This window comes from Punica granatum, chromosome 1 (assembly GCF_007655135.1).
Source record: "Punica granatum isolate Tunisia-2019 chromosome 1, ASM765513v2, whole genome shotgun sequence".
Classification (NCBI taxonomy): domain Eukaryota; kingdom Viridiplantae; phylum Streptophyta; class Magnoliopsida; order Myrtales; family Lythraceae; genus Punica; species Punica granatum.
Genome location: NC_045127.1, coordinates 39,556,857 through 39,576,459, shown reverse-complemented (window position 1 = coordinate 39,576,459; position 19,603 = coordinate 39,556,857). Strand labels below are relative to the sequence as shown.

Sequence of the window (19,603 nt, the reverse complement as noted above, 5' to 3'; positions counted from 1 at the left end):
GATCAATTGAACCGGTTAATATTTTTAGTCGGTTTTTATTCCATTAAGGCCGAATGCGTGTGGAGTCCAATTCGTGTCGGTTCGTTTCTCATTTCGCACAAGGTTTTATCCTTTAAATACCAATTTCGTGCTTGGGTCGGTTTTTATCACAACATGCCAGTTCATTTACAAATCTAAGTTTAATCATTAAACTGGTTCGTATAATCTCAATTGAAGCACGCATTTCACGTGATGATCATTCATAAAAGCATTGAATCAACCAAGAAAGAAGGTCTTACACGTGATACTAAGTTCGAAGTGTGCCTCTTTCGATCTTTATGTCGGAAGGAATCACATGTACCTCAAAAGTTCACAAACTAAGGCCGTGACAGGTTGTCCTGAGACACCACAGCCACAAATAGGAGGGTGGCAAGTAGGAGGGTGGCAAGGGGAACCACAGGCACAGCAGCCACGGTTGAGAAGCGAACAAGCAGCAGCTGCGATGAATAAGGCAGCAACTGAGCTCATTGAGCTCGGGAATCTTAGGCTTACAAAAGAGAGCGAAAGAGCAGCAAAAGGGTGCGAAAGAAGACAGACACAACACAACAGAACAGAGAAAAGCGGGAAGAGAACAAAGAAAGGAAAGAATAAGGAGATGGACTTACCTCGGGGACTGGGGAAAGAGAAGTAGTGTGAGCAGCAAAAGAACACAATCAAGATACAAGCAGTGCCAGTACAGCGGGTCGCAGCTGGAGCTCGTTGGGTGGGGGGGGGGGGGGGGGGGGGGGGGGGGGGGGGGGGACAACAGTTTAGTAGCAAGAAATGGAAAGAAGCAACGACGTCTAAGTCTCAAGTACTCGAGGAGGGTTTGGGCAATGGCACAATAACAACAGTGGCAGTAGCACGGCTTGGAGGGGAAGATAACCACAGCAGCGGGGACAGCTCGAGGAGTCGAGGAACGTTAGTTCAACGGCAGCTCAATAGCCTGTGGAGCTCGAGGAGCAACAACAGTTTGGCTTGGTGGGGCAACAACTCAACTCGTGAAGTATGTGGGAGCAGCAGCTGCAGTAGCAGCTCAGTGGAGGATTAAAGGAAGGTGCAACAGGTAGCATGAGCCCCTGAATAAAAGTAACACAGAAGAACAGGCAACAACGGCTCACAGCATAAGAATGAGAGGAGGAGAAGCTAGAAAAAGCTGAGCATAGGGGCTCTAGCATATGCAGCAACACAACAAAGACTTGGAGAAGAACAGGAAGGGCCGTTGCTGAGCTTAAGAAGCTCGAGAAGGGGTATAGAAGCAGCTTTGTCGAGAGAAGAAGAGGGAAAGAGACATAGAGATGATGGTTGAGTTGTGATGTTCTTTTTGTGGGGAAGGAAAAAGAACAAAGGGGATGGAGGTGATGATGATTGAGAGCTGTGATGGTGATGACGTTGGTGATGGAATGGAAGGGCAGCAGAGGAAGAGAGGATGGTTATGGTGGCAGTGATGAAAGGAAGAGGAGGAGAAGGATGAGGCGAAATTGAAGATGAAGAAAGAAGGCTATGGAGTAAAAGTAGGAGGCTATGGTACTGAAGGTAGGTGGTTATGGTAGAGATGGAGACGTCTATGGTGAGGACAAGGGCTATGTTGATTGTAATGGGAAGAAGGAGCTGGGGACAGAGCAGGAAGAGGAAGGAAGCTGGAAGTGACGGTGATGGTATGAAACAAAGAAGGAGAGGGAAGGGGATGGATGAAGGAGCTGATAGTAGAAGGAAACAGAGAAGGTAGGTGATGGACGAAGAAGCTGATGGTGGAAGGAAACAGAGAGGGATGTGGGGGACAGAGCAGGATGGAATGGTTGATGGAGAGAGCAGAGAGTGAAAGGAAGATGGAATCAGATAGAGGATCAGAATGTCATGGAATGGAGGTGATGAAGTTTTTAAAGAAAAGAAGAGGAATGGAGGAGGATCATGATAAAGGTTGCAGCCGTTGTTGCAGCTTAGGGAGGGGCCCGAGAGAGATAATGATGAGGATGATGAGAGGAAAATGTTCCAAGGAAGAAGTCAAGAGAGTGTTGTGATGTTTGTTTGTGTGCGAGAGGGAGAGATGGGGAGAGAGAGAGAGAGAGAGAGAGAGAGAGAGAGAGAGAGAGAGAGTGCAGGAAGTGAAGTTGATGGTGATGGAGATAACGAAAATGATGCTGATGGTGATCGTGATGGCTGGAAAATAGAGAAAGAAGAAGATGATGATGATGATGAAAGCCAAGGATCGGGTTGGCAGGGTGGGGCCAAGATTTATGGTGGGCGGTGCAGAGAAGAAGAAGAGGAAGAAGAAGAAGAAGAAGAGGGAGAGATGGGGGGAGAGAGAGAGAGAGAGAGAGAGCAGGACGTGAAGTTGATGGTGATGGAGATAACGAAGATGATGGTGATGGTGATGCCTGGAAAACAGAGAAAGAAGAAGATGATGATGATGAAAGCCGAGGATCGGGTTGGCAGGGTGGCGCCGAGATTTATGGTGGGCGGTGCAGAGGAGGAGGAGGAGAAGAAGAAGCAGCAGCAGCAGCAGGAGGAGGAGGAGGAGGAGAAGAAGAAGAAAATGAGAGAGAAATGCATGGGTTCGGCCAATTTGGCCTCTTGGGCCAACCCTTCTACCATCTTCTTTTTTTTCCCATTTTTTTTATTTTTTTATTTACACGTATGGGCGTTATTCGATGGGAATTCGATTTCGACCAATTTGGCCTCTTGGGCCAACCCTTCTACCATATTCTTTTTTTTTCCCATTTATTTATTATTTTTTTATTTACACGTACGGGCGTTATTTGGTGGGAATTCAATTTCTCAGGATAAATTGGCATTTCTTAATGAATGTTTCGAAATTGAGAAATTCGAAAAATAATCGACTCTGAAAATTTCAATTTGCATTGACGGAGATCGAATTTCGATAAAAATCGATATCGAGCCTTCCGACGCGCATCGATTGTAATTACTTGATTATTTTCGAAATTCTTATCTTTTCAATTCGATATCCGAAAAAATATTTCGGAATCACCGTTGTGTCCAGAAAAATTCGAGGATCAACATTATGCAGAAAAATATTTTTTAGTCTCAAGTATCATCTTGAATTTTCAAAATCGAAATTGACGCATGTAAAGCCTGAGAGTCCCGTAGATCTTTTTCCTTTTCTTCTTTTTCGTTTTTTCTAAAAAATAAAAATTGCAATTAAATTAAATAAATGTCCCTATTTCAAATGTAGTGAATACATCGAGGGAATCAAGTTGAGTCCTCCTTAATCGTCCAAAAGCACCAGTGGGCCAAAATGGTATGCTGACACTAATATACAATATGATACACGAAAATCCCGCTAATCTTGGCAATATCCCATAATAGTAAGTAGTTTCAACCCGCTTAAAAAGAAAAACACAAGTTTCACTTCCGAGAAACGCATTCGTTGGGAGGAAAAATAACTTTGAATGCTCGATATTTTGGAATTGAGAAAACAATGTCTCCTATAATTTTATTCCATCGGAAAAAAAAGAAAGCAAAATGTATTATTTTTCCACAAAATGCATTGTTTTCTTTCCGCCAATTCGGTAAGCTACCCTTAACTCCAAAAGGGAAAACATTGAGCTCGAAATGGACTGATTAATAAGCAAACAAAAGAAAATCCATTATAATAGTGGAAATAAGAAAAACGAATTTCAAAATTTGATGAAAAAACAACATTTTTTCAAATGTTTGTACGGAAAATTTAGTAATTTATCCCATTCATACCTTTTCCAGTTAATTATCACTAAAAGCGATAGAAATAAGAAAAGATAAATTCAAGAAGCAGTTTAAATTCATAATTAAGAAATATAAAAAATATTCGACAAGGATATCAAATAATTTTTTTTTTAAATTACCAACTTAGATTGATTTAAGCGGTTTGACGCTTGTTCCGCTTAAGGAATGTCTCGGGTTCAAGTCTTTGTAAATGAAGAAAATTTAAGTTGAGAGAATTTTACCTCTTAATGGTCCAACCTGGTTTTACTGGATTAATCGAGACCCAATTGGGCTCCCAAATACTAGGATTCACACAAAAAAAAACTTTTTTAAAAATTTTTCCTTTATATGTTTGTGCCATATATAGATTAACTACAGTCTCTACTTATATTATCTGTTGTATACGTAGATTAATTATAAATTTTAGATGAATTATAATCTCAAATATTATTAGCTGTTATATATGTAGATTAAATATAATTTTTAGCGTTAGAATATTGATAGCATGTATAATATTTAGATATATATATATATATATATATGTAGTCTCTATATCTCTATATTTATATTTTATATATAATTATCGGGTCGTCTACCGTATTGCGCCATTTGTTCAAAATCTTAAATTGAAATATCCTCATTGAAAGACCTTTCATTTGTCAATATACAAGAAATTATTACCTTTATATTAAGAGCTACTTTGATGTATCGCCTAAATACAATTAATTATTACCTTTGAGACTATATCCATAAATATATCTAATTTCCAAAATGGGAATCATTATTATTATTATTATTATTATGATAGCTGCCATTACTTCGTAAGCCCATTATCTCAAATAGAATGATTGTTGGGCTTATTATTATTGTTATTATTATTATTATAACAATTGCTGCGACTTCGTAATTCAATTATCAAATGGGATAATTGTTGTGGTTATTATTATTATTATTGTTATTGTTATTGTTATTTTTAGTTTTGCTATTATTATTATAGAATGTTTTGGTAACTTTTCCTAAAAAGATTATTCTTATAAAATGAAATAATTGTCGGGAAAATTGTCATTGCATGCCACATGGGACAAATGATAGGGTTAAGGAGATATTATCTTATAATCAACGGTTTATAAGATTATAGGAAGTTATCAATAGAGAAATTTCTTATACAAAACTAATAACAAATATTGCGCAATAGGCGGGCTTTAAGACTAATTCTATTATTGTTGTTGTTGTTGTAGTAGAGTAATATATGTACATTAAATATAATATTTATTTAGGATATTGGTTGCATTAAGTATGTTCACTATTTGAAATCTATGTAATTTTTGCCGATACAAGAAAGTCTCATAGGATCAATATAATAAAATAAAAATTTTAATAGTTATTAAAATAATACAATTAATCTCATCGCGAGAATTGAATTTGAATTAACAAGTAACATCATGCATCATTGTGTTATATGATTTTTCTCGAATCTGGGTAATTTATTACGGGAGCCGTATAATTTACGCAAGGCCCGAATAATGTACTACATAGTGGGGAATGTACTTTAATCAATATGGTACAATCATTTTCAAAGTGTTTATACACTGTGGACCCCCCCTTTAATTTTATCAGACAAACAGGTTAAAATGAAGGAGTAACTCGTCAACTGAGGGGAAAGCAACATACGCTTGGTAACAGGGGGTCCAGGTTCATCATCATCCTGTCGTTATCAGTCTCCATAGGGGAAAGCGCCAATTTAATCCCCTGTCTGGCCGACCCTCCACACAATCCCATATTTTCATCATCTCCCTCTCTCTCTGTCTCTCTCTCTGTTCCGTGGTCACAGAGAACACCAAAGTCTTGTTAGTTGCTGTTCGTAAGACATCATGGGAGAGGCTTCTAAAGACGAAGTGCAACTCCCCATCATAAGTAAGCACTCCTGTTCTGGTTTCTTTAATTCTTTCTAGTGTTTTGAGTACTGGCTCTCTTAATACTTTCTGTGTCCTCTGCAAATGATTTGATCATTCAAAGGTGATGTTACAAAGCCTGATGTTTATATTACATCGTTTAAAAGTTTGATGTTTAGATTTACATCGTTTGATAATTATGTATAGTTTAATGTTAAAAAGCTTACTCAAAGAGGCTCAGAGGCGGCTGATCGGTTGCTTCACCTGATAATAAAAGTTTGATGAAATAGGTCCTTATGTATGCGAAGCCTATTTTTAACCATATACTTGGCCGATTTAATTGTAAATTGCTGTTTTTAATTTTTAATTTTTCTTCCTAGAACTTACATTTTGCGTTGAATTCTCGTTTTGTTGTTGTGTATAGATAGCATTCAATAATTATAGACGCTCTGGAATTCTCTTTTTCTTTTGCGTTGAATTCAGTAATGATAGGGCATTTTATCAAGAAAACACACGCTCTAATTATTTATTTGGTGTGGAATTCCCATTTTTTACTCGTGTAATTAATTAATCAGAATTCGGTAATTCAAAATAAACGTAACAAAGGAAATATATGTTATATCAAAAAATAATACATGCAATGAGCAGTCTCAATAAATGATAAGACGGAAACTTCTTTTACGGAAATATTAAAAATAAACATATCCATCGATTTTCTTCTTTATGCATTAAATTTATGCATTTTCTAAATTATGCTTAATAAAATTAGAAAAAGTAATGAGAAGATTTTTTTTTATTTAGTTAAAATTTAAATAAGATATATAATAATAACAAATAAATTATTAAGCAAACAATTTTTTAATTTATGCCTGATAAGACAAAAAATACAAAGGACAAAGTTTCTTTTATATTCATTAGAAATTTAACATAATAGAATATATTAAATACACAAAATTAAAAGGAAAAAAGAAGAATTGCAAGAGAATTAAGACATGCCATACTCTTGCAAGAGTATTCTAATACACAAAATCAAAAGGAAAAAAAAAAGAAAAAAAAGAATTGCAAGAGTATTAAGACATGCCATACTCTTGCAAGAGTATTAACCCATGGCATACTTTTCTCTATGAAGGCTCCAAAATCTACAACTTTATAGTGTTTAGATTGGTCCCGTGTTTGTATTTATTATATACAATAATTATATGTTGCTTTCTTTGATTTGGACGTCGTGCTTTCGGAGAAAGTATGATTCCGCTATTGGTGTTTTGTTTTATCGAAAATGCTCTGCATGCTATGTGCATACAATTATTAGCACTTTTTTCTTATATATCTTTCTTTGTAATGAGGAAGAATTAATTACGTTTAGAATATTCGGGCAGACGTCAGAAGCAATTTAAGGTATTTCTGCCATCATATGGTTGTGGACTCTTCAACATAGGACTTTTTTTTTTCTTTTTCGGTGTAGACCATGATATCCAAAAGTCTAATAGGTTTCAATTAATTCAGTCAAACCGATTAAACCATTAAAGGGTAAAGCTCTCGTAGCACGTATGATAAGTTTATATTACCGGGGGAGAAAAAAAAACATAGGGGACGTTTTATTTAGGCCGGTGGCATATAGACAAGTCAAATGAGCTTCCCAGTGCGAACGGCCTGTCGGTTCCGACTTGCATTATAAACACTTTTTATTAAAGGATGTGGTACGATGACACGAGTTTTGTCTTCAAATTAAAAGATTTTATAATCGGTTCTTATCAAACGGACTTCTCATTTAGTCTATGAATCTCCTCGGCTGCAAGAATTCGGCCTGTTTCTAACGGAAAAGATGGAAATACGCCAAGAGACAGTTTTTCCTATGAACGAATTTCTGTTTCAAAGTCTTTGCTTTATTTTAGGTTTTCAAACTTTAGCGACAGAATTTCGACAGACATGAATCCTAGCCGCAGAGCGATATAGAAAGGTTTTCTGATGAAACTTTGCCAGCAACTTCGGATGAAAATTTTCCGTCAGTAATAGAGAAAATGTCTTGGGGCAATGTTTGTAACCGAAAAAAAGAAAAAAGGCTTGCCCATCCGAATTTCTCTATCTATATGTTTTCACCAAAAAGAGAAATGATGTCCCTACACGCACTGTATATATAGTCCCGATTAGAAGGGAGGCCGAGTATCACATACGGTATAACTTTTTTTATTATAAGGGAGGTTCATAAGTCTAGTACAATAAAGTAAAAATCTTAATAGCTAATAAAAGAATACGAATAATCCCACAATGATTATCAAATCTGAAATTTCTTAGTTAACAAGCGAGTGTATGCACCTACACTACACCATCTTTGATACGTGTAATATAATAGAAATCTTAATAGTTAATATAAGAATACGAGTAATCTCATCTCTAATATCAAACTTGTAATTTCTTGATTACCAAGCGAGTGTATATACCTGTGCAACACCCTCTTTGACACATGTGATATAATTTAGTTTAGTGTAAAGTGTGTTGAAAGAAAATTCAAAACAAAAAAGGGAAAAAAAAAAAGAATTCGTAAAAAGCCACATTGGCTTGACTTATATCTATCTTGTGACCTATATGCATATATTGACCGGAGGCGACCTTTATTCTTCGATAACAGCACAAAATCAAGAACGGGCCCGATCTGGGGGCTCCACCAACACACAGCAGGACCTCCCAAATCAAGTCCAGAAATCTGAATGCAGACCCTACAACTGGTGGCTGAAGGTGGCAGTCTACTCTTTCTACGTCCTCTCCAGCCAGACGGCAGCAACCCTCCTTGGCCGGCAATACTATGATAAGGGTGGCAGCAGCAAATGGCTTGCCACTCTCGTCCAGCTCTGTGGCTTCCCGATCCTCATACCTTACTACTTCCTCTTCTCCTCATCCACCTTGTCGAAACAGGCACACCCTAATTATGCCCCTGCCTTAGTCGCCCTGGACGGTACTGAATCGCAGCCACCCCTTGGCCCGTCGCTGTGGACACTGGCATGTGTGTACATCTTCCTCGGGATAATCGTGGCAGCTGACTGCTACTTGTACTCCGTCGGGCTCCAATACCTCCCAGTGTCCACATACTCCCTTATTTGTGCCTCGCAGTTGGCCTTCAATGCCGTTTTCTCGTTCTTCCTCAACTCCCAGAAATTCACTCCCTTCATCTTAAACTCTCTGGTCCTCCTCACGATCTCTTCAGTCCTTCTGGTCTTTCAGACCGGCTCGGAAAAGCCTGCTGGAGTCTCGAAATTGCAAAATGCCATCGGGTTCATTTGCACCCTTGGAGCTTCTGCTGGGTACGCTCTGACGCTTTCTCTGACTCAACTGTTCTTCAAGAAGGTAAGAGCCTTCAAACTTCATTAATATTATTACTGCTGTAAAATATATAGCCGACTTGTTGATGTGGGTTAACTTTACAAAAAAATTACCAATAAGGATTGGTTGAAGTGATTCAATGTTTGTTCCTCTTAAATATTGTTTCCGGTTCGAGTTTTATGAATGGAAAAAATCATTCATTGAGAGAATTTTTACTCTTTAGTAGGATAACCTGGCTCAAATTAGATTAGTTAAGCTGATTGGATTTCCGAATACCATAGTACATACCGAAGAAACACCTTACAAAGAAATTAGTTATTGAATTCGCAAGTAGATTATAGTATTTAGAATCATTATAACCTCTTTCTTTATTTCTATAATAGTTATAATTGTAGTGCAAAGTCCATAAACATTTCTTAGTACCCCCGTTTACCCTTCAAATTTTCAATTGGGCACCACTTTTCCCCCTTGAATATTTTTGTCACTAATTGGCCAAAAACGTTTCCATTTGGTCTACCATTTCAGTCCTTCCATGAACTCCTCTAACGGAAATTTGTCACCAATTGGCTCAAAACATTTCCATTTGGTTTACCATTTCAGTCCTTCCATGAACTCCTCTAACGGAAATCTGACTTGTCTGCCTATGTGTAATAAATGGTGAATATAATATATTTTAATCATACATGCAAAAACGACATAGTTTTTGTATTTAAAAATAGTTTTTTTCTTTAATTTTCAATTGAATATAAAGGGGCAGATTGTTCGGGGCTCCCCAACCAACCGTCGCCCGCCGAACTCTTGGGACCACGCCTGAAGGGGACGGTGGTCGGTAGGGGAGCCCCCTAGCCACTGTCCAGGCTGGAGACTCCCCCCCTCCTCCCCGAACAAGGTGACCACGCCTTGTGGGAGCCTCCAGTCTAGTCTGCCCCCTTGCTCCCTCACTGTTTGAAAGCAAAGGGGGAAAAGAAGAGGGGCCAAACTCTGTTAGGGCCTCCCCGCAAACCACGACCCCACTAGGCATTGTCCCTGGAGCCAAGTCCTCATTGTTTTCGAACAAATGGGGGGAAGGTGAGGGGCACAGTCGGTTGGGGGTCCATCCCCCCTCTCCCTTCCCAGGGTTGTCAAGCTCAAGCGACCTTGCCAGAGGGGCAGGAGAAATCCAGTCGGATTCCACCGTTTAATGAAAAAAATAGTTAAAAAATTAAAATAATAAAAACGATATTGTTTCGACTCACGTCAATAAAATAAAATTTTAAACACCATTAGATCCACAATAGCAACCATGTCACATTTCTGTTAAAGGAATTGACAGAAGGACTGAAATGGTAGAAGGAATGAAAGCATTTGGGGTAAATTGGTGGGAGGGGGCTAGTGGCAAATTGAAAAGTGTAGGGTGACAGGGGTATTGGACTTTATTTCTTATTTACCATTATCATATGTCTGAATTATATCATACTATTAGAATGATAAAATGAAGAAGAATTAACAAAATACACTTTAAATTAAATTTGAGGAATCAATAACTATTATGGAATATTAAAACTAAAAAAATACCATGGAAATAGAAAAAATTATGTAAATATGGTTATTTCATTTTTTGCCGAAAAATATATTAATTTATAGACAAAATATTGCATAATTTCTCCACGTGCCAACTTTTAATAAAATTTATTCAAATATAATTATTTAAAGAGATAACTATAGATCGAAAATAATTTTGTTAGAGATAAAATAAATTTAAATTTAACTTTCAATTATGCAAAGGAAGAAAGTAATATATAAAAGTAGAAAAAGAGAGAGAAAAAATAGACTGGCCCTTATTGGGACACTAGTCAACGGAAGGAAAATTACCCCTCGGAGATCTCTTTTTTTTTTTTTTTCTTTTCGGTTACGAGGACGGAGTTGTACGTATCCTTTAGTATTAAGCATAGGTATAGAAGTATAGATTATTAAATATAAAGCCCATGTGTAACTGTAGATTAATTTCATAAAATAATTATATGTTGAACTCATGTTTGATCGGAAATCATTGTAACTCTATTAAATTTTCAATTTTTAATTCAAACATGAACTTTGCCGAATGTTTCATTAGATGCTTCTTCAGTGCATATTTTTCATTTTTCTACACTTTACATAACCAGTTTGGACCCTTAGATTTATTCAATCTAATTTGGATCATCCATTTTTATAAGTTTTAAAATTTGAAAAACACCCTTGAAAAATCTGGTCAATTTGTTATATAAAATGTGATTTTTGTCCGCAATTTTTTTCCTTTGTAATTCGTTCGGATTTTAAACTTTCCATTCAGAGTGTATACTAGTACAGAAGTTTGCTTTTATATGTGTAGGTTTCTGCTTTGCAATGAGGATTCTCAATGTCGTAGAACATAAGCAATTTGTAAAGTCCATTGACAAATTGCATAGGATGGTTCCGTTTTATGGCGAAGCTACCATTTGCATTAATGATCCAAGCAACCGAATCTTGGGTCGTTGATTCAAAGAGTTTACGGGGCATCCAATTTACTGCAATATGATCATCTAAAATTCATGTCAGAGTGACTACCAAAAGAACAACTAAAGGATACAAAACAAGAAGGGCAAATTACATCATATATCACATGATTTCATCTTTTCTTCAAATTTATCATATGCTTTTAAAACTATCAAAAATATCTCATGGTTTACATTTTTTTCCAAATCTATCCCGTCGTTATATCTTCCTTCAACATTTAACAGTCTTGCTACTGTGACACTTTACTCGGGATAAATTTGAGAAAAAATTAAAATCATGGGATAAATTTGAGAAAAAAATTAAAACCATATGATAGATTTGAGAAAAAAAATTAAAATCATGAGATCGATTTGGGGCTTACTTACGTTTCATTAAATTAAAATCTATCCCATAATTTTAGCTTTTTTTCTCAAATCTTTAATTTTATTCTCAAATTTATTCCATGATTTTAATTTTTTATCAAATCTATCCCGGGTAAAGCGCCACAGTAGCAAAACCGTTAAATGCTGACGGAAGATATAACACCGGGATAGATTTGGAAAAAAATATAAACCATGAGATATTTTTGATAATTTTAAAAGCATAAAATATGTTTGAAGAAAAGGTGAAATCATGGGATATATAGGGTAAAAATCCCAAAGAAGAACAATAAATTAGCTCCTAAGAATGAAGCCCAACTTTATAGTAGAGTAGACCTAAATTCTGGGAAAATAGTTTATTTTGATGTTTGAAATGATACTACGATTTTCATTTTTTATGGCTACACTATTGAAAATAGGCTCCACTAGTAGCTTCACCTGAAAAAAGGGGAAAAGATGAAAAAGGAAAAATTAAAAGAGATAGGAGACAAGCTGCGGCTTGGGCTGTCCCTAGCCACCACCAAAGGTTCGTAGCATGTTCACCAGCGACCTGGATGGGTGGGTGGTGGTCAGGAACAATATCCCCAACCCCGACTGGTCATGATTCTTAGATCTGAAAGAGGAAAAAGAAGAATTTGGATGGGGATTTTGGGCGCCATCACAGGACACAACCCACCGATTCAGGTCGCTGGCATGAGGGCTATGGTCAATGAGTGGTTTATGGTCAATGAAGTGATACTTCCTAATTGGTCCATGCATTATGACTAATTTGTAACACTATTGAGGGTTTGTGGAATGAAAATAGGAAAGTAAATAATGAAAATACTTTTAAAAAAATTATATGAAATGAACGGTCCATGTCAAATGAGAGGGTATCTAAAGACTTATATTGGTTTTGTACGTTGTGGAAAAATCAAAATTATGCACCGTAAAATTTGGGATGTTTCATTATATAGCTCAATTAAGTCAAATTTAAAAATAATATCGTACTACTTAAGGATAAAATATTCACTTAATAACGTATAGTCTTTATCCCACCAAATAGATATAAATCAGAATATGGACAATGAAATAGCGATATCAAAATAAAAAGTTTGAAGAAAAGGGAATAAGTACAAAGTATTTATAAGCATGCATGGAGAATGTCGAGTAGAAGGATGATAAATTCTTCACGAAAGAAGTACAGTAGTTTGATTGCGCCAAAACTCATACTGACTTTTGACATGTCAAACTTTCAAAAATTTACATAGTAGTTACATACTGATATATATTGAAGGCATATTTTAATCTTTTAACAAAATAAATTTACAATCTCAGTGTATTTATTTTCTATGTGATGTATAAATGAAAGGGAAAAAAAACAATCTTGTTAATATTAATTTTTGGGGAATTTATCTAAAATGGCCCATGGTTTACCCGTTTTGTCAAATCTATCATATGCTTTTTTTTGTCAAATCTATCACATGGTTTACTTTTTACATCAAATCTATCCCGACGTTATCTTTTCCATCGACATCTAACGGCCATGCTGACGTAGCGCCGACGTGGCAAGTGTGACCCACTATCCCTCCACGTGTCAAAAGTAAACCATGTGATATATCTAATTAAAAAAAAGCATATGATAGATTTGACAAAACGGGTAAATCATGGGTCATTTGGGGTAAAAATCCCTTAATTTTTTAGGAGAAAAAATTTATATTAATATAAATTTTATATCCTTAAATTTTTGCCATAATATTTAGAAAGGAACATCAAATTTATCAGCAATAGACTTTGAAGGCTATATTAAGAGTCATGAAATAATAATAGGGCTTTAGGAATCAAATTATGAAAAAGTGAAGTGGTGTCGAGCGATGATATAATGGGTTAATAGCCTAAAAGTGCACATATACTTTCCTTAAATTCCCAAGTTTACCAATTATTTCTATTTTAACATGTAAATTCATAAAATTTCACTCATTTTTCATATCTACCAAAACATCAAAATGCTTCGTAAAATTTGATGACGTGGCCATTCACTGTGCTGACGTGGAAAACAGAATCTGAGCTGGTATCTTTTGTTTCTACAAAATTGCAAACTTTTAATTTGTTCGCAATCTACCAACTTTTTATTATTTTTCATAAAATCAAAATTTTTTTGCTCCTTTAATTATTTTGAAAATATTGATTCCTTTCTATAATATGATTTTTTTAACTTCCGGGTGTATTTGCTTCTAAATGTATTTATTAATTAGTCTTATTTGAAATTAAAAAAAACCATATTTAAGTTGGTTTTTTCGATATTCAGTGCTCGAATTATTTGAAATTTTAAATGGGTATTGTATCTTGCAACAATGGCATCACTGGATATGGCCAATCATTTCTCGAATTGGGTCGTAATATTTAGCCTTACAATTTTTTTAAGATCTATTTAGCCTTGCAATTATAAGTACATATAGAGTCGGATTTCAAGAAGTACTCCATGAAAGATTATAAATTGTATAAGTTGATATCAATTATTGTCTTAATATTTAACTTCTGATCATAATAAAATTTTCTTTACAAAATCCGTGCAGCGCACTAGGTCAATAACTAGTATATATATAAGAACTTGACTACAAGCTAATAAATAGGGGTAAAATCATTAAATACATGTTACGGTCAAATTATGAGATGTTTGAAATTAAATTAATGTAAATATTTATATGATTAATTCATATAAACATAATTAAATCATTTTCATTATGTATTCCATTAATTATAAATATGTTAATTCTACATAATAAATGAAATTATAAGGATCTACTCAATTAATTAATATAAAAAATATTTTACTATAATGATTTTCAGTATGATAAATAAACGTAGTATAAGTTATTCTTATGAAGATAAGTATATATATAAACGAAATTTGCGCACGCGCACACACACACACACACATATATATATATTAATATCATTAAATGTATATGATTCTTAATTTATTTACATTGGCTCCATTATATTACAAAAAATTTAGAAGTATTATATAGCTATCTTATTAAAACTTAATTAAGTACATCTTCTATTGAAGTAATTGGATCATTTCATATGAGAAGAACAAAGCACAAGCAAATACTAAAATTATAAGATATTAAAGATTCTATAATTATCATTCTTTCATCAGATAAAAACTAAAGATTTGAATTTCTAGGATTTGAAAATTATTTTCAAAGAAATATGATTGATAATTGATATGATGTATACGAATTCATTACACAAATTCTCCGCTTATGAATTGAATATACATTCAACATAAATATACGTCTAACACTAGTTATTTGCCCGTGTTATGCAAAGGTTTTTTACTAATGTGGTCATCTTTAGGGTGCCTTTTAAAAATTTGACATCACATAATCTTAAATTAAATTAATTTAAATATTAGTGCATACAATAACAAATTAAGGATATTTCAAATTGAACTATAGTAACGATTATGGAAGAACAAAATGATATTACTTGAAAAACATGTTGCATTTTTCTTAATATCGAACTCTTGAAAAACTGTAATTAATAATTTATGTATTTTTGCAAATAAAAAAGAGAAAATGCGAATCATTTATAATCATAAAACCTTTTTGCAAATTCATAAAAACTTTTAAATAGATTTATTTTTTACTATAACAAAAGTAGTCAATAGTGAACATACTTATTTATATCTATAGATTTTTATTTTAGTTACAAATTTTGTAGAAAAGTTTTATATAATTATGTAACTTTTAGAAATTGAATTTTTTCTAAATCAATTTTGAGAAATTCTTGTTTTTCTTCTAAATCAAGAATGTGATTGTATATTAAAATTATTAAGTATTTAATAATTTAATCCTAATGGTATATATATTTACAATTGTACTACTATCTATAATATCTTATTCAACTTTATATATATATATATAGATAGATTAACCATATCAAAGATGATGTAGCACAGTAGCGCACGTCGTCGCCTGGTAATCAAGAAATTTCAGGTTCGATACTACCCTTATTCATTTATTAGATTTTTGGTATTTTCATTTTATTGTATTGTGCCCATAAACTACCTTTTTAACCAAAAAAGAGTTCATAATATAATAAACTTATTGCATATTCATATAAACTATAATTCATAATATTTATTATGTTCATATTTAACTTCTTATGAAAATTTTCTTCATTAAATCCAGGTAACACACCTGTTCAATAACCTTGTATGGTTACATATCTCAATTTGCGGGCTTGACATTACATGGTTCGACTGCATAAGTATAATCACACAAAATTTTATTTTTCAATTTGTCGGGAGCACCATTTTAGGTCATCTTCTCATCACCAAAAAGCTCTCTACGACGAACTATCAATAAGAGATAAGTAGTTTTTTTTTAAAGGCCGTAATTAAGTGAATTATGTGTAAAGAGTTAGTTGTTCGAAACCGTTGGTTAAAATATATAAAAAAATCAATACTTTTCGATAGACACTTTGGTATTCTGAAGGTCAACGGGTCCTAACTAATTCAATTTGAGTCAGTTGGCTCACTAAAATGTAAAACTCTCTCAGTGTAATTAATTTTTCTCCATTTACAAGATTCCGAGATCTTGTTCAACAGAAATAAGTGCCAAATTACTTAAAACAACCCACATTAACGATCAATATTTTTCAAACGACCACTCAAAATTCGACTCATTAAATCCTATGGACTCTGTAGTGTTATATACATAGTAAAAATATATACGTACATGTATATATATTTACCAACACAGGGTATTCTAAAGTGCCCTTTTGGAAGAGTTTTTCTAACACGTATGTTACCATAACTAATGTCCCTCATTTGCCACATTTCCTTTCGTCGTCATAAATTAAGTTTCACTTCTCTTAAATTGCTTGGACCACAATTGACTTTTGTGTTACCATATATAGAAAAACCCCATAGTTAAAACAATAACCCCATAGGCCTTAATAATATATCTTATAGAGCCTCACTGTTGATGTCAGAAAAGAAAAATATATGAACTACTTCCAGGAAAGGAAATTGGATAAAGAATACGTCGTCTGAATAAAATGTTTTGGGAAAGAAATAAACATGAAAAATACATCTCAATAGACCATGCCGGGCAGGGGCGAAGCCAGCATATTAGCAGGGGGCAATTGCCCCCCTGAACTTTAAATTTTTTAAAATTTTACTCCAAAAGTATGTTTATTTTAACATTTTTGTCCCCTTGCCCCTCCTGTACTTTGAATTTTTAAAATTTTAACCCAAAATTATATTTATTATAATATTTTTGCCCCCGAACAGAAATCCTGGCTTCCCCCTGATGCCGGGGACATCACCCCTACTTTTGTTGCAGGTTATCAAGAAGGAGACGTTCAGGGCAGTGATAGACTTGATAATCTTCGAATGCCTGGTCGCTACATGCATAATCATGGTGGGGCTATTTGTGAGTGGGGAATGGGAGCATTTAACAACCGAGATGGAGGGTTACAAACTGGGAAAGGTCTCATACATCATGAACCTTACATGGACCGCAGTTTCTTGGCAACTCTTTTCAATTGGGTCGACTGGCCTCATATGTGATGCGTCCTCCCTCTTCTCGAACGCCATCAGTGTTGTGGGGCTGCCCATCGTGCCCATCCTTGCTGTCTTCTTCTTCCATGACAAGATGAGTGGCGTCAAGGCAATCGCGATGGTTCTAGCCATCTGGGGGTTTGCATCTTATGTGTACCAACACTATCTCGATGATTCCAGGTCGAAGAATAGTGCCGGGCATGTAGAAAGATGCAATGTTTCCTAGCAAAAGGAATTACATCTATGTAGGTAACAAAACGAAGGTGGAAAAAATTGTTGCGAGAAAAGGAAGAAAACGAAAACAAGGAAGTTGTACTTTCACGGGAAGAGTTACTTCCAACTTTTCTCCCTCTTTTTTAATCGTTCAAACTTTGTAGTTGGAAACTTGAAATCTTAAGAGGAAAGAAATTCTTTGTAATGAACGTAAAGTTTTCATATGTTTTTTTTTTTGTTAGGAACTAGAAAATCGGCCATATTTACTGGGTCGGATCCATCTCGATATTCTCCGTTTTGGTAATATATTGCCACTCGAGAAATCCATATATAGATATATCCTATGTTATCTAACAATATTCATTTGATATCTCCGTGGGATGTTATATTTTCTCTAATGATACATTTGGGATATAAATCATATGTTATTGGTAATCAATATATTGTATAGATTGTAATATCCCGATACCAATCTCGGACCTCCTATAAATACCCTTTCAGGTATGCCTAAAGCCTAATTTCAATTATCTTTACTTCTTGTATCCACTCTCATTTAAGCATGTTCATGGAAGCTAGAGGCTCGTGATTTGCACGTGATCAAGACCCAATTTTTCACGACCCCAACATTTTCATTGCCTAGAAAACAAGTGAAAAGCATGTTTCTTTTTTTCGGTGGATGAATATCAAGTTTTCGTTGCCCGAATTTGGGAGTATTATTTTTAGGATCTGTTCTCCTTGTCAAAATTGAGCTTTTAGAGTTACCGATTTACGCTCGTTTTCTAGGTAAACCACTAATGGAATAATAATTAAGGATTTTTCGGTTTTGTTTCTGGATATTCTTTGTGTGCGTTTATTCTGATCCTTACTTTAATTTGTGCATTTTTATGAGTTACATGTAGTCTTCGCATGTGCGATGCTTCATTTTCAAGTTGAACATGTCACGTACACTGTGAATCATGATCATCCTCATGCATTTTGCATGTTATTTCGGTTTCAAATAATTTGGACATTCAGCAAATCATGGTCAAGGGTAATGAGTTTAGAATACTCTTTATAATAAATCCGTCAACTACCGGACGAAAATTTCCAATGAATTACCAATAGAATTCTATCCGAAAGTTATCGTTTTAAAAAGTACAATGATTTACGAAAATTCTTGTCACAAAAATAGTTTTTGACAAAATGTTCTCTGTATTTCAATCAGAGAGTTTTTTATAACATACAAAATTCCCACTGAATTACGTCACAATTTAGAATGCGAAAAAGGAAAAACAATGAAGAATCAAATCAACTATTTATTTACAAATAAGAATTTCAAATAAAAAGTTATTTTATTTTATACTACAATACTAATTGTCGTCCGTCCTTTGGAGGTGGCAAGTGGATGCAGTTTTCGCACGCTCAGCCACCATCCATCCATTTCTTTCCTTTATTTTTTAAAAATTTAATCTTCTTTAATTTCTTCCTTTCAGTATAAACATTTTTTAATAATTTTTTTTATTTTGGTATAAAATATCCAATTAATTTGTATTTGAGTGAGGTCGACCCACTAAAAAATAAAATTCTCCGTTTTTTTCTCCAACCACAATCGTTGAATCTTTTAAAACCAACTCACGTAGGTAAAAAATCCATTATCACTAGTTTATGTAGTTTTTAAATGTCTTTATTTTTCGGTGAAATGCAAGGTTATGCTAATTTATTGACTGAGACTAATTTTTCCTAGATATTGACTTGTCTATTACGACAAGATGCTTTTACTGAATATTGAACCCATACAGCAAGTAAAGTTCACCAACTTAAAATGAGCAAGTTATTTAAGACCTACTAAATTGTGATCAGGATTTTCTAATTAGAATAATTAGTAATTCAAATTAACATTAGTAGTAGGGTGTAAATGGATGGGTTGGTCGTTTTCTAATTAAAATTTTCGACTAGAATGTTAGGTTTTACACCTTTGAAATATTAATAGTACAATTTTTTGAAAAAGCTAGATCATTTATTATCAATCAAGAGCTCAAAATTTATATATAAGCAAT

General features: G+C 34.3%; 1 protein-coding gene and 1 long non-coding RNA gene across 2 annotated transcripts; one reads left to right on the top strand and one right to left on the bottom strand.

Moving 5' to 3' along the window:
* Positions 1 to 206: 206 nt before the first annotated feature.
* On the bottom strand, positions 207 to 756 carry LOC116204496. Its single transcript, XR_004156363.1, has 2 exons — positions 645 to 756; positions 207 to 476 (listed from the first exon to the last, which is right to left on the bottom strand). It is a non-coding gene; the product is annotated as an uncharacterized LOC116204496 (long non-coding RNA).
* A 4,720-nt stretch (positions 757 to 5,476) lies between these two features.
* Positions 5,477 to 17,921, top strand: LOC116204294 (probable purine permease 10). The gene is made up of 3 exons (XM_031536408.1): positions 5,477 to 5,634; positions 8,239 to 8,951; positions 17,137 to 17,921. The coding sequence occupies exons 1-3, from the start codon at positions 5,592 to 5,594 to the stop codon at positions 17,578 to 17,580; spliced, it is 1,200 nt and encodes a 399-aa protein (XP_031392268.1). The 5' UTR covers positions 5,477 to 5,591; the 3' UTR covers positions 17,581 to 17,921.
* Positions 17,922 to 19,603: the final 1,682 nt, after the last annotated feature.